Source organism: Diabrotica virgifera, chromosome 8 (genome assembly GCF_917563875.1).
Source record: "Diabrotica virgifera virgifera chromosome 8, PGI_DIABVI_V3a".
In the NCBI taxonomy this organism is placed as follows: Eukaryota; Metazoa; Arthropoda; class Insecta; order Coleoptera; family Chrysomelidae; genus Diabrotica; species Diabrotica virgifera.
In genome coordinates, this window is record NC_065450.1 from 149205306 (window position 1) to 149221613 (window position 16308).

The 16308-nt window shown below is 36.1% G+C and overlaps 1 protein-coding gene across 1 annotated transcript in view; it reads left to right on the forward strand.

Moving 5' to 3' along the window:
• The window catches only part of LOC114331900 (orexin/Hypocretin receptor type 1-like), a 1700655-nt gene that overhangs the window by 1113324 nt on the left and 571023 nt on the right, over window positions 1–16308 (forward strand). Inside the window, exon 7 of the mRNA XM_050658583.1 lies at window positions 3226–3444. Within this exon, the coding sequence (XP_050514540.1) occupies window positions 3226–3444 (219 nt within the window). The remainder of the gene's footprint in view (window positions 1–3225; window positions 3445–16308) is intronic.

The window sequence follows — 16308 nt, forward strand, 5'->3', positions numbered from 1 at the left end:
TTGGAAGAACTATATCAAGAGCCAACGATTACGACGACGATCAAAGCACAGAGAATACGATACTTGGGGCACATAGAGAGAATGGGAAGTAAACGAATGCCAAAAATGGTACTTTCACGAAGACCAATACAAAAGAGGAGGAAAGGCAGGCCAAGGAAAAGATGGAAGGACAGTGTATATGAAGACTTGAAGAAAAGTAACATTGAGAGATGGAAAGAACTAGCATTGGACAGAAGGAGATGGAGAGAGGTTGTGAAGGAGTGTATAAAAAGACTGAAGTGTATTTAAATAAAATTTATAAGTTATGTAAGTTATATTAAGTTATTTACTATATTATTTATGTAATCAGAAATGTAAACATTTTAGCCCTAGGCCTACAAGGCCTGTTGGGCTTAATAAATAAATAACATTAATATTAATAGTACAACTTGCGCAATTTGAAAAGGTGGTATAAAAGGTTTTTTAAAATTTAATTTAAACTGTATTATTGCATTTTTAACACGTTTCTAGAAAAAGCAAATTTATTTAACGGTATAATACTTTAGCTAAGAATTTTTAGACATTCCCCTCGAGTGTAGACAACCAGTTCTAGCTTTTACGGGTCATAGGTTTCATGTTTTTTCTTGCTTTTCTTTTGAATATGTGTTTGTAAGAAATAATATTTTTGACTTTAAAATGTGATGTTTCGAGAATAAATTTAACCTGGGACAATTTTCCTGTAGACGTGTTTGTACCATAAGTGCATAGAACTCACCCTAATCTCCCTGTGACTGTGGGACTAATTCACCTGTTTCTCAAAAACGCACCCTTGTAAATGGTAGCACTCCACGGGTTTTTCATATTTAGAGGTCCATCCAACAATAAAACCCAGTTAACGTTGTAGTTCCTTTCTAAAATACAGAATCAATAGCCTACTGGCGTAATATAGGATTTTAAGAATGTCGCAAATAATTACATGACATTTTAGTTAAATCTGAAGGTTCTCAGAATATTTATATTTATATAAACATCAATATTATACAAATATTTGCCAGAATATTAATATTTAAAATATTTTAATGTAAAAATAAAAAATATGTATAAACTCTTTCACTATACAATGTTTTAATATACCAATGACATAATAGTTTTATTATACCAATGACATAATAATAGGACGCGATGTATAGCACTCGCGCCGCTGTCGCTCGTGCTCTAAACATCGCGTGCGTTCGCAAAAAGCATACTTCACAAACTAGTTCATAAATAACTATATATTTACGTCGCTGAAAAATACTAACCTAGAAATTACAATTGGCATTTTACCATATGATATTGTAAAAATATTGTCACGATCGATTACTTTTATGTCAAATTATCTTTATTCGCATCATTGATTGCTTATCTATTTAGAGTATTGTATAACCGCCAACCAATTATACATTTAGAACTATAAGTCGTTCCTAATGTGCAAATATTAGTCAAGGAATACATGATTTTCTAAGGTCAATGTATAATAATCACAGAGGTACGTTTTTTCTGTCACTTTCAACTGTGATGGTGTAGAGAGAATTCGATTATCTATGACGAACTGAAAAAAGGGCTTGGGATGATCTGTATTTTTCCGGAAATAAAACTTCGAGTTGTTTTGGGCAGATGTCGCTACAGCCTGTATAATGTACTTATATCGAGTTATTTTGTCGTGATTTAGTACTTCATCCTGTCGCAAGGGTCGGGTACAACGGCCTCCTTAAGCCAGATGGACTTAACCAAGTTTTTTTTTATGTATTTTGACCCGTAGAACACGAATTTTTTAGGTAACAGTTGATCCGGATATCCATAAGATTGTTATAAACAAAGAACTTGAGGAATTACATAACAGCGATTTTTCGCAAAACAAAACATTTTTTTGTGTTTTTTGGGTGATCCTCAGCAAAAAATGGTCTTACAAGTTTTTTCGTAGGATGCATAGTTTTCGAGATAAACGCGGTTGAACTTTCAAAAAATCGAAAAATTGCAATTTTTGAACCCGAATAACTTTGGACTAAAAAAATAAAATAGCAATTCTGCTTACTGCATTGGAAAGTTCAAGTCAAATTCTATCGGTTTTGGTCATTTACATTGCTAAAATTTAGTTTTTTTATTGTTAAACAAAGCTATAAACACATAGTGTTTCCCGTGCCCAATGCATGCGTTTTAATGTACGTAATCTTCGTAGAAATTGTCTGTATGCGCGCCTACTCGTTCGATTTTAAATGAGAAATGCATTGAAAACATCATTCTAGCACTATTTGCTTATAGCTTTGTTTAACAATAAAAAAATTAATCAAAAATGAATAAACCATTCTCAATTTCGTTGCAACACGAAAATACAGCCGTATCATTCTAGTTCAATCAGAGAGTGCAGCAAGAAGCTCTACCGGTTTCGAAACGTATTAGTCTCTCATCAGGAAGCACAAATGCGGCTCTTTCTGATCCAACCGGGACAAACCCCGGCGTGCAGTGACGGATTGCAACCAACGAGACACCCTAGCGGCAACTGCTAGCAAAAGACTAAGTTTTCAATCTAATAGCACATAAAACAACATCAAAAAATGTTACTCTACATCTGCATCCTACCGGATTGAAAAAAAAATAATTTTTATCAATGAAAATGATCAATGTCGATAGAATTTGACTTAAACTTTCAAATGCGCTAAGCAGAATTGCTATTTTATTTTTTAATCAAAAGTTATTCGGGCTCAAAAATTGCAATTTTTCGATTTTTTGAAAGTTCAACCGCGTTTATGTCGAAAACTATGCATCCTACAAAAAACTTGTACAAACATTTTTTGCTTAGAATGACCCAAAAAATACAAAAAACGTTTTGTTGTGCGAAAAATCGCTGTTATGTGATTCCTCAAGTTCTTTGTTTATAACAACCTTGACGACATCCGGATCAACTGTTACCCAAAAAATTCGTGTTCTACGGGTCAAAATACATAAACAAAACTTAGTTAAGTCCATCCGAATAAAGGAGGCCGTTGTATCCCCCCTGGTGACAGGACGAACTAGAAGGTTTGGTTTATTTTAGTTTATTCAGAGGAATCCATATATACAATCTCTGATGATTTATAATAAGAATGAAACTAGTATAAGGGTGTCTATAGCGCTCTCTGAACGAAACGAATTGAAATATAATACGTCTCTTGATTTCGTTTTACAGCGAATTTTGATATAAAAGTTTAACTTTATTTTCTTTTTCAGAAATTCCGGAACCAATTTATTTGACTGCAGCACCGTATATGGCTGATCACGTATATTTCACGCAGTGTCTTCCAGAGTGGTCTCCAGAAACGGATACCATTTTCATGATCATTAAAATGGTGTTCTTTTACATGATACCATTAATATTCATGTCAATTGCATACCTTCAGATCATTAGAGTATTATGGAAGTCTGGAAACGCTCCACATCAAGCTATGGGTAAGTGTTAAAATCAGTTTTATCTTTAACACGTTGACGGACAGTGCGTCAAATGTATAAGCAAGTGTTGTGACACTATTTTTAGTCAAGGAAATGAAACTGAAAAAATGGCAAAATTTCGCAATTTTTTCTTCCAGCATCGATTTGTACAAAAATTAGGGATTATGCTCATTTCACCCTCTAGTTCATTTTCTATATTGAGCCGTTGTCAGCTTTTGGTTTTTTAAGGGTGAAAACTACCCCTAAAAAAACTACTTGTAAAAAATTATAAAATAACATTTTAAACTTTAATATTGTTAACATTTGATTCTTATTACATAGTTACATAATGATTGTTTTATGCTTTAAGATATACTATAATATTTCAACCCTTAAAACCACCCTTGTTAGAGCTATATATAAAATATTACTTATCCTAAAAGAATAATCTCGGCTTGTATCGATTTACATAATAATTTGGGATTAGGATCATCTCACCCTGTACTCCATATTCTGTAACATGCTCAAGGGCGTCGATTATTTTTAGGGGTATAAACTACCCCGTATTTTCAAAAATTATATAAAAACATTGTTAACTTTAATATGGGTAAAATTTGGTTTTGATTGGCTAAAAATAATGATTCTTTTATGCTTTAGGATATAATATCATAATATTTCAACCCTTAAAAACCACACTTAATGAACATTAGATGAACATAATGAACACCCTTAATGAACATAAGAACATTACAATTTTTATATGTAGATAATTTAATAGATCTATACAGAAAAAAAAGTAGAATTAAAGAATTACAAAAACATTTATTTAAAAAAAATATGAATTTACAAATATGTAGAAGTACAAATTCAAATATTTTTTAAGTCATCTTCCAGTATACGAACCAGTTCTGGTTCTGGCGGACTATTTGAATATTTCGAAAAAAAAATTCGTTTTATAAACCTAGCTCCTTCATTTTTAGCGATAAAAAGTTTTTTAAAAAATAATTTTGTAGGATTTTTAAAGATCTATAAGACTGTGTAAATTAAATTTCGTTAGATCCCTTAGTTTTTAATTGGGGTGAGTTTAAAGGGCTCGAATATGGGGGTGTTTGCTCGTAAATAGAGGTTTTAAACAGCTATATCTCGCTAACTTTTTACTATAATGAAAATCTATGCACAACATAATTTTAGCTAATAAAAAAGCTACAATTTCGTAGTTAATCGTTTTTTAATATCTCCAGTATTTTCGGAGATATTTTGAAGTAAAAGGTGAAAAATGCGAAATTGCAAAAATCAATAATTTTTCTTTAAACACCAATTTTTTCTAAAATTAGGCCTTTTAAATCAAACTTCTCGGGTGTATTGACAATAAAAATATACAAGGAATTATAGAAAGGTGAAGACCTATTTTTAATCAGGAGGGTAGCTAGAGGGTTATTTTCACTGATTTTTTCGTAGAAAAAAGCAGGTACCGACACTTTTTTTGATCATAAGTCGCTCTATTTTCATGCTAGATTTTTTATTATTATTATTTGAAAGGTTTGATTGTATAGTTGAAAAAAGTTAATTTAAGTTTTCCTCGAAAAATGCAAAGTTTTCTCGTTATTTGGCTTTGAATATTTTAAATTATGCATCTGACGACAAAAACTAACTTTTAACATGCCGTATCTCGGTTTTTATTGGTCTTAAAGATATTATAGAAAAACAATTTAGTTTGTGTTACTAAAAGATACAATTTTGTTATCTGCAGTTTTCTTGATTAAATTCATATTTTTCGAGGTATTCTCAAAAAACCCTCTAAATAAGTTGATTTTTTCGACTAAAAACTGTTACTTTCAAGCGTGAATATCTCGAAAAATATTAGTTTTACGAAGAAAACTTAAAAAACATTTTTTCTTAGAAACATCTTTTATATCGATTTACATGGTTAAAATGTAATAAAAAATTTCCAACCCGAGATGGGGTGGCAACCACCCCAAGGTTTTAGCGTACAGCGGCATGATATAGAAAATGATCCTTGGACTATTCCCTACTTTCTGTGAAAATTTCAAGTAAATCCATACTGGACGAAAAAATTGCGAGCCAAGATGCTTCATTTCCTTGACTATTTGTATTTTGCAAAGTAGATTAGGGAAATTGTTGAATTATTTCAGTTGAGTTTTTTTAACATTTTTTGTAAACATGTGGACGACGACCATGGACATCGTGTCACATTTAGTATGCATCTGTAGATATAATGTGACATTTTTTATCACAACTCCTGGATCGGAAAATATTTCACCATTGTTATATCATAATTGTGCGAATAGTTTAGCGGCTCCAATGGCAGCTATATTGACCAAATCTTTGCATACTAATTCAATACCAGCTTCATCTCAGCAACCTCCTTCACTCTCTTAATGAATGGACTTTATCTTTGGACCGATATGAACCGATTGAAATTATTTATATAGATTTTTCCCGTGCATTTGATAAGGTACCCATAAAAAGATTAATGCTGAAGCTAGAACATTACGGCGTACGTGGTGAGTTGTTATTGTGGTTAGAAAACTTCCTTTCTGAAAGAACTTTTTCGGTCAAAGTGGAAAATGACTGCAGTGTTCCACGTGCGGTAGCCAGTGGTGTCTCTTAGGGATCAATATTAGGTCCGATTCTGTTTTTGCTGTACGTATCTGATTTAACGTGCGGATGGCAGTCAAAATCGGTTTCATATGCCGACGATTTAAAGTTATATTACTGTCCCGATATTGTTAATATTTTTCAGAGTGACCTTAACTAGCTATCAGAATGGAGTATGCAATGGGTTATTCCAATAAATACGCGTAAGTGTTGTGTCGTTCAATGTGGATATAATAATCCATATATAACATATTTTTTGGATGGAGTTCCTCTGAAATCGGTAGAGAAAGTTTGGAAGAATGATTTCTGCGTGACGGTCAGCCAAACGTTAAGTTGGTCTACTCAAACAGCAAAAGTAGTCGGTAAAGCTAACTCTGCTTTATACCTCATATTAAAAGCTTTTCCCAGAATGTCTCCGGACTTGTTTTTGAAACTCTATAAAAGTTATGTCCTCACCTGGGGATATCCCTCAAAGGATACATTTGCAGTATCTGTTTGGTCACCTCATTTACAAAGAGATATTAATTTATTAGAAGGAGTACAACGAAGTGCTACTAAGCCACCGCTTAATTATGAAAGATTAAGCTATGAAACTCGATTAAGAAAGCTTAAGTTGCCTCCATTGATTCATAGAAGAGAAAGAGGTGAATTAATATCTACTTATAGAGTTCTGAGGGGGGAATTTTGGGGAACATCAAATTTTTTAATATCAGCCAAGATGCTAGACTGCGAGGTCATCACTCTAAATTGAAAAAGGAATCTTTTTCTCTGTAAGATCTAAAACCACTGTAAGACAAAACTTTTTGGTTAATCGAGTTTTTGATAATTGGAACAGTTTAAGTGATGACATCGTAGGGTCTATTAGCTTAAATAATTTCAAAAACAGGTTTGATGAGAAATAACTGGATATTGTAACTTTATATGTGTAACGTTAACAATTTTTTGTGATTATAGTTGTTATAAATTGTATGGATACATTTTATGTTTTTCACTTTATGAAAAAAAATTGTAATCTTTATATGTATACTTTCTAATTTTTGTACCTTTTTTTAATTTGCTATTGTAAGAACTTTTGTAAAATCCAGTTCTTTTGAATATTTATTTTGATTTAATTTTTATTTTGTTTTATGTTATTTAGTTTAAGACCTACAATTATTTTGTATTTTGAGCCATATAAGCTTTGCTTTGGCTCGATATTATTGTATAATAATAATAATAATAATAATAATAATAACATCAGGAAAGATGTTCCCTGAAACGGAAGGTTCATTACTGGCCATTCAAGATCAGGTTATACCAACGAGAAATTACCTGAAATATATCATCAAAGACCCTCAGGTTCAAAACGACAGATGCCGATATGGATGTCAAGCCCAAGAAACCATCCAACATCTTACAGGGGGCTGCCAGGCATTTGCTGCAACTGAATACAAGGAACGGCATGACGCAGTGGGAAAAATCCTTCATCAAGAGATAGCTATCAAGCTGGGACTCCTCCAAACGGACCATCTCCCGTATTATCAATACGTCCCTGAGAGTATGCTTGAGGATGGCAACTACAAGCTATACTGGGACCGCACTGTGCTCACAGACCAAACAGTGGCACACAATAGACCAGATCTCGTACTAGTTAATAAATTAACAAAACAAACAACACTAATTGATGTGGCGATACCTAACAACAATAATCTACGTAGTAAATTCACTGAAAAGATCGCCAAGTACAGAGATCTAGAAATTCAAATACGAAGGCAATGGAGAATGCAAAGTACCCAGACGATACCGATTATCATGTCTACTACTGGAGTCATTCCGAAGACCCTCCTCGAAAGCATAAAAAAGCTGGGTCTGAATGAACATCTTTATAAGACCATGCAGAAAGCAGTACTACTCGCAACAGCCAGATGTGTACGGAAATTTTTGGGAGATACACCTGCATACCAAGTCACCTAGGGCTCGATAACACGGAAAGAGTCCCACCAGAGCTCAATCCTTTTGATACCGTAGGTATCTGGGATGAGTCAATTTTCCCCTTAGAGGGAGTGTGAGCCGTATGGCTAAATCTGGATAATAATAATAATAATAACTCGTTATAGATATTTTGAATATATACAAGGTCGATGATAACATAGTGACCTTTTTAAGGCATATAATGAGAGATTGGAAGACTAAAATTCACCTCCAAATACCTGGTGAAAACAATATTGAAACCGAAAATATCGCAATCAACCGGGGCCTGTTTCAAGGAGACTCGTTGAGTCCACTGTGGTTCTGTTTAGCTTTGAACCCCCTTTCCCAGCTATTAAACTCCACAGACTCAGGTTTTAGCATTAAAAGCAATAATACTGTAATAGCGAAGCTCAATCATCTGTTGTATATGGATGATTTGAAATTAATGGCTTCCACTCGAGAACACCTAGAAGAGATGCTAAAAACTGTAGAAACATTCTCTAATGATATTAGTATGCAGTTCGGTCTAGACAAGTGCCGTGTTTTGAATATAGTCAAAGGAAAGGTACAGCCCGGTGGATTCGATATGCAAAATGGCCAGAACATCGAGGCCATGGGCGATAACGATATGTACAAATATCTTGGAGTAAAGCAGGCGCGGAAAATTGACCATAAGCAAATGAAAACTGAGATAACTACTGAGTTTATAAGAAGGGTAAAACAGCTGCTTCGTTCACAGCTTAACAGTAAAAATTTGTTTAAGGCACTGAACACCTACGCTTGTTCCGCGCTTAGCTATTCATTTGGTATTGTTAAGTGGACAAAAACGGATATAGAACATCTTCAGCGAAAAGTACGAACACACCTCACAAAGGCACAAAAACACCACCCTAAAAGTGCAGTAGAACGAACGACATTACCCCGGTACTTAGGAGGAAGAGGACTTATGGATATAGGTGAGCAATTAGATAAACAGATTGCTAATTTAAGAACTTATTTTCAGATGCAGGCTGAGACATCTACTCTACACCGCGCAATTTGCGCAGTAGATGACACAACACCGATCAAACTGAGGGAACCAGAAATGCGCATAAACCACCTTACTAAGGACGAAAAACTGCGCACCTGGATGGGTAAACCTCTGCACGGGCGACATCCCAATGAAGTTAGCCAAGACTATGTCGACAATATAGCGTCGAACTATTGGTTGACATCAGGAAAGATGTTCCCTGAAACGGAGGGTTCATTACTGGCCATTCAGGATCAGGTTATACCAACCAGAAATTACCTGAAATATATCGTCAAAGACCCTCAGGTTCAAAACGACAGATGCCGATATGGATGTCAAGCCCAAGAAACCATCCAACATATTACAGGGGGCTGCCAGGCATTTGCTGCAACTGAATACAAGGAACGGCATGACGCAGTGGGAAAAATCCTTCATCAAGAGATAGCTAACAAACTGGGACTTCTCCAAACGGACCATCTCCCATATTATCAATACGTTCCTGAGAGTATGCTTGAGGATGGCAACTACAAGCTATACTGGGACCGCAGTGTGCTCACAGACCAAACAGTGGCACATAATAGACCAGATCTCGTACTAGTCAATAAATTAACAAGACAAACAACACTAATTGATGTGGCGATACCTAACAACAATAATCTACGTAGTAAATTTACTGAAAAGATCGCCAAGTATAGAGATCTGGAAATTCAAATACGGAGACAATGGAGAATGCAAAGTACCCAGACGATACCTATTGTTATGTCTACTACTGGAGTCATTCCGAAGACCCTCCTCGAAAGCATAAAAAAGCTGGGTCTCAATGAACATATTTATAAGACCATGCAGAAAGCTGTACTACTTGCGACGGCCAGAAGTGTAAGAAAATTTTTGGGAGATACACCTGCATTCCAAGTCACCTAGGGCTCGATAACACGGAAAGAGTCCCACCAGAGCTCAATCCTTTTGATACCGTAGGTATCTGGGATGAGTCAATTTTCCCCTCAGAGGGAGTGTGAGCCGTATGGCTAAATCTGACAGAGGATAACTCGTTACTTTCCTGTGGGAGTTTTATGTCAGTTCTTCTATCAGGCGCGGCCCCCTGCGAATGGGGGATGCTTTCTGGGTATTCGTAGCGCCAATACCCAGAGAGTAGCAGGAATACTTGCCGTGGAACAAAAACTGACACCTGGCAGTAGGTATAAAATGCACACCCATGAGAATGGAGACTAATAGTTTATGTTTAGGGCCGCTGCCTGGGGATCGCCAGGGCACGTCTGGAGCCGACGCTGGACGTGACAGCATGCGGGACGTCGGTGGCAGGGTGTTGAGGAGGCGGGCCCCTGTCACACAAACAGCTACAGCCCAACAACAAGAACAACAACCACAAGCGAGCCAAACAACAGCAAGAGCTCCACTCGCTGAAGGTGCTGCGCCGGAACATCAGCCGGCGCTCACTCAAGCGGGACGACCGAGGCAGCGCATGAAATGGACTGTGTCCATTAACGAAAGCATTTTGCGCTTCTATTATAAGGTGACAAACCTCGGTCAAGAAACGATCGGCTACAGACAATAGCTGTATGCCGAATTTTGCAGGGAGTACCCAGATATTCAAGTATCGGAGCAAAGAGTATCAGATCAATACCGGGTAATCGTAAGAAACAACCTTATCCCAGAGACTAGACGCAATACGATCAAAAGCGAAGTCGAACGGGAGATTAATAACCAAGAGCTAGTTTTAGATCAAGTCCCTAATGAAATCCTTGATGAGCAGATTCCTGAGATTCCCATACCAGAAACTCAACCTGACAATATACAGCAGGAAAACAACGAGTTGCGCGATAGTCTAGAGAACGAAATGGCTCGTGCCGTACAAGAGTTTAATGGAACAAATCCACTTAGCAGACCACCGCTACCACGAATAAACTCTTGTAAGAAACTAGGTGCCCTGTTACAAATTGTGAATACTGAAGTCCTACCCAATTATGTCGTAGAAGCCCACACATTGGAGTATCTGCATATGCTAATCTACTGTGCAGCTACAGCAATTGCCAATGTAATGGGCGTTAAGATCAGAACACGACGGGGTACTAATAACGGAAGGACTGGTAACAGAATTGCACCCTGGGAAAAAAGACTTCTCGGAAAAATTGAATTACTGCGTAGGGATATTGGTCAAGTTACAGAATATATAAGAGGTGTTACAAGTAGAAAAGTCATTAAAAGAGCTGAAGAAATAATGCGGAGCACTGCAAGACACTCAAGATACGATCCAGAAAATAACACAGCCCAACAGTGTTTGGATACATTAAAACAAAAACTCTCCGTCTATTCAGGACGATTAAGAAGGTATAAAGTTAGTAACAGCCGAAAATGTGACAATGCACTTTTTGAGAACTCTGAGAAGGCGTTCTACCGAAAACTCAATTCCACCGTAGAAAGTGTCGACAAGTCTTACCCAAGCCAAGAAGAAATTCATGAGTTTTGGGGAAATCAACTTTCCACACCAGCTGCTTTTAACAACAATGCTGGCTGGATAGAAGATACGACGCACAACTGTCACCACTACGTCACTGCTAACTACGAACCATTCACGACTGAAGAAGTCTCAAATGTCATCAAAGAGCTTCATAACTGGAAATCTCCTGGACCAGACGGAGTTCAGAACTTCTGGCTTAAAAAGTTTTGGAGTATTCATGAGTGCTTATCAACATTAATTAATCATGTTATTTCTAATCCGCAGGAATTACCATCATTTCTAACTCAGGGAACTACTTATTTAATACCCAAGGATCAAAATAACACCCAAGATCCATCCAAGTACCGCCCAATTACTTGTCTTCCAACTTTGTATAAATTGGTCACATCCTGTGTAACCCGGCGTATCTACCAACACTGTGCTCTAAACAATATCATAGAGCCTCAACAGAAAGGATGCGCTAAGGGTTCCATGGGTTGCAAAGAACAGCTTATCATCGACTCAGTCATTTCTAACCAGGCATTCACTAAAAAAAGGAACCTTTTTACTGCTTTTATTGACTATAAAAAGGCCTTTGATTCAGTACCGCATGAATGTCTAATAGATATATTGAAAATATACAAAGTAGATGATAACATAGTGACCTTTTTAAGGTATATAATGAGAGATTGGAGGACTAAAGTTCACCTCCAAATACCTGGTGAAAACAATATCGAAACCGAAAATATCGCAATCAACCGGGGCCTATTTCAAGGAGACTCGTTGAGTCCATTGTGGTTCTGTTTAGCTTTGAACCCCCTTTCCCAGCTATTAAACTCCACTGACTCAGGTTTTAACATTAAAAGCAATAATACTGTGGTAGCGAAGCTCAATCATCTGTTGTATATGGATGATTTGAAATTAATGGCTTCCACTCGAGAACACCTAGAAGAGATGTTAAAAACTGTAGAAACATTTTCTAATGATATTAGTATGCAGTTCGGTCTAGACAAGTGCCGTGTTTTGAATATAGTCAGAGGAAAGGTACAACCCGGTGGATTCGATATGCAAAATGGCCAGAACATCGAGGCCATGGGCGACAACGATATGTACAAATATCTTGGAGTAAAGCAGGCGCGGAAAATTGACCATAAGCAAATGAAAACTGAGATAACTACTGAGTTTATAAGAAGGGTAAAACAGCTGCTTCGTTCACAGCTTAACAGTAAAAATTTGTTTAAGGCACTAAACACCTACGCTTGCTCCGCGCTTAGCTATTCATTTGGTATTGTTAAGTGGACAAAAACGGATATAGAAAATCTTCAGCGAAAAGTACGAACACACCTCACAAAGGCACAAAAACACCACCCTAAAAGTGCAGTAGAACGAACGACATTACCCCGGTATTTAGGAGGAAGAGGACTTATGGATATAGGTGAGCAATTAGATAAACAAATTGCTAATTTAAGAACTTATTTTCAGATGCAGGCTGAGACATCTACTCTACATCGCGCTATCTGCGCAGTAGATGACACAACACCGATCAAACTGAGGGAAGCAGAACTGCGCATAAACCACCTTACTAAGGACGAAAAAGTGCGCGCCTGGATGGGTAAACCTTTGCACGGGCGACATCCCAATGAGGTCAGCCAAGATTATGTCGACAATATAGCGTCGAACTACTGGTTGACATCAGGAAAGATGTTCCCTGAAACGGAGGGTTCATTACTGGCCATTCAGGATCAGGTTATACCAACCAGAAACTACCTGAAATATATCATCAAAGACCCTCAGGTTCAAAACGACAGATGCCGATATGGATGTCAAGCCCAAGAAACCATCCAACATCTTACAGGGGGCTGCCAGGCATTTGCTGCAACTGAATACAAGGAACGGCATGACGCAGTGGGAAAAATCCTTCATCAAGAGATAGCTATCAAGCTGGGACTTCTCCAAACGGACCATCTCCCGTATTATCAATACGTCCCTGAGAGTATGCTTGAGGATGGCAACTACAAGCTATACTGGGACCGCACTGTGCTCACAGACCAAACAGTGGCGCATAATAGACCAGATCTCGTACTAGTTAATAAATTAACAAGACAAACAACACTAATTGATGTGGCGATACCTAACAACAATAATCTACGTAGTAAATTCACTGAAAAGATCGCCAAGTACAGAGATCTAGAAATTCAAATACGAAGGCAATGGAGAATGCAAAGTACCCAGACGATACCTATTGTTATGTCTACTACTGGAGTCATTCCGAAGAACCTCCTCGAAAGCATAAAAAGGCTGGGTCTAAATGAACATCTTTACAAGACCCTGCAGAAAGCTGTACTACTCGCAACGGCCAGATGTGTACGAAAATTTTTGGGAGATACACCTGCATACCAAGTCACCTAGGGCTCGATAACACGGAAAGAGTCCCACCAGAGCTCAATCCTTTTGATACCGTAGGTATCTGGGATGAGTCAATTTTCCCCTTAGAGGGAGTGTGAGCCGTATGGCTAAATCTGGACTCGTTACTTTAAAAATGACCTCTATATACGTTGTGTCACATTACATCAATGGAAATTAGACGTCTTAATACGTTTTGTCCGTCAACGTGTTAAAGGACAATATTATTTACTACTGCCGAAAGGACGTAAAAAATGTAAAAATTAGTGGCCCTTATTTTTTAATTAGAATAACTGGAGAAAGTCAACCGTAAACGCCAACCATCTCGTTTGCATCGAAATTTTTACTGCGTCATGGTTCCTTTATTAACGATTTGGATGAAAAAAACAATTTTTTCATTCATTCCAAAATTTCTGAAAAAAGTACGAATTGTAGATGGAACCGTTCAACAGACGACTGTCTTGAAAATAAATGTTGTTTTTCTACAATCACGTGATAAAAAAGACTTTTTCGCTTGTCAATGGCAAATAAAAGTTGACGTTTACTGAGTACCGTCACTTTACCGCTCTATCCACAAACCATACATACTCATAGACGTTTCACGACCATGTTAATCTTTTGGATCAAATTAACGCCATCTCTTGATTGGAATGGGAACTAAATTGACAAATTTTAGTTACGTAGGAATTTCAAATTATAAATTTTGCGGGATTTTTGATGAAATTTCGCAGGAAATTAAAACAACAGAAAGACAATTCAATGTTTTATTCAATGTTTTACTGAAAACTTCAAATATTCCAATTTGTTTTCAAAATGCTAAACACTACTGCCATGTGTCACGTGAAAGCACTGATGTGTAATATTGAGTTGAATGAAAATTTTTGAAAGAAACTTGTAGGATGATTGTTTAGATAAATACCTTATAATCTTTTACAAACTTCCAAAAATATATAGGCCCGAAATGTTGATGACACACTTGTCTATTGGATTAAACTGTTTCAGGATCTGTTATATTGTTTTTTTAAATGTGGAGAAACACAACACGGGATGATCAATGTAAACTAAAAATTCTACTCATAAAAACGGAGAGGAGGTTAATACAATTGATTAAAATTGTGATTAAATCTAATTAAAAACGTAACACCACTATAATAAAATAATTAAGCCACAAACTGTAAAATAAAAAGTAAATAACAAATTAATTTAATTGTCAACTGTCAGTTGTTAAATATGACAAGAGAATTGACTGCAAGCGACATCTCTGGATTGAAATGGTAGCTAATTTGCTGTCTTGACCTTGAAAATTTACGTGAAACGTCTATGAGTATGTATGGTTTGTGGCTCTATCGCGTAAAGTTTGATTTTACGCTCGTCGCGTCGTCCGTAGCAACCGTACAACCATACAATACAAACACATTGAACATGTAAACTGACAGATATAAAAGTTAATGTTATGACATTATAATGACAGATAAAAAATAGTTTTTTTTCTTCTTTTTTGTACAAAATAGATACAATAAAATTAATGGTTTAAAAATAGTTTCAGTTCATTAAGTGATAATAGAAAAATTTTTGTATGTATTACAAGCGCAAAGTGACATTATTGCTTTCGAGTAATTACCGCGTATCACTTTTCGCTATTAATACATAAATAAGGATTACAAAGAAAATGTTTATAAAAAGCAAAAAAAAAGGTATATAAAGAAGACGGGATCTCGTAATCGATGATTTTTTTAATGAGCATAGGTGTCGTGTGCTAGCAGTAATATCAAATATAAATTTTTTATAGCCTTGTCGCCAGGGGGGGTACAACGGCCTCCTTAATCAGATGGACATACCCTAGTTTTTTATGTATTTTGACCCGTAGAACACGAATTTTTTTGGGTAACAATTGATCCGGGTGTCGATAAGTTTGTTATAAACAAAGAACTTGAGGAATTACATGACAGCGATTTTTCGCAAAATAATTTTTTTGTATTTTTTGGGTGATCCTCAGCAAAAAATGGTCTTACAAGTTTTTTCGTAGGATGCATAGTTTTAGAGATAAACGCGGTTGAACTTTCAAAAAATCGAAAAACTGCAATTTTTGAACCCAAATAACTTTTGATTAAAAAATAAAATAGCAATTCTGCTTACTGCATTTGAAAGTTCAAGTCAAATTTTATCGGTTTTGATTATTTACATTGCTAAAAATTAGGTTTTTATTTGTTAAACAAAGCCATAAACACATGTGTTTCCCGTGCCCAATACATGCGTTTTAATGTATACAGTGAGCACGTAAAGGTTGGAATAAATTCATTTTCTCGAGAGTGGACAATTTTGGAAAAAATTCCGAAACAAGTTAATTTTTATTTTTAAATTCCGATTTTTTGGCATATACAGGGTGTTTCATTAATAATTGTCCATATATTAACTGGAGAATCCTTAGCACAAAATACGTAGATTTAAC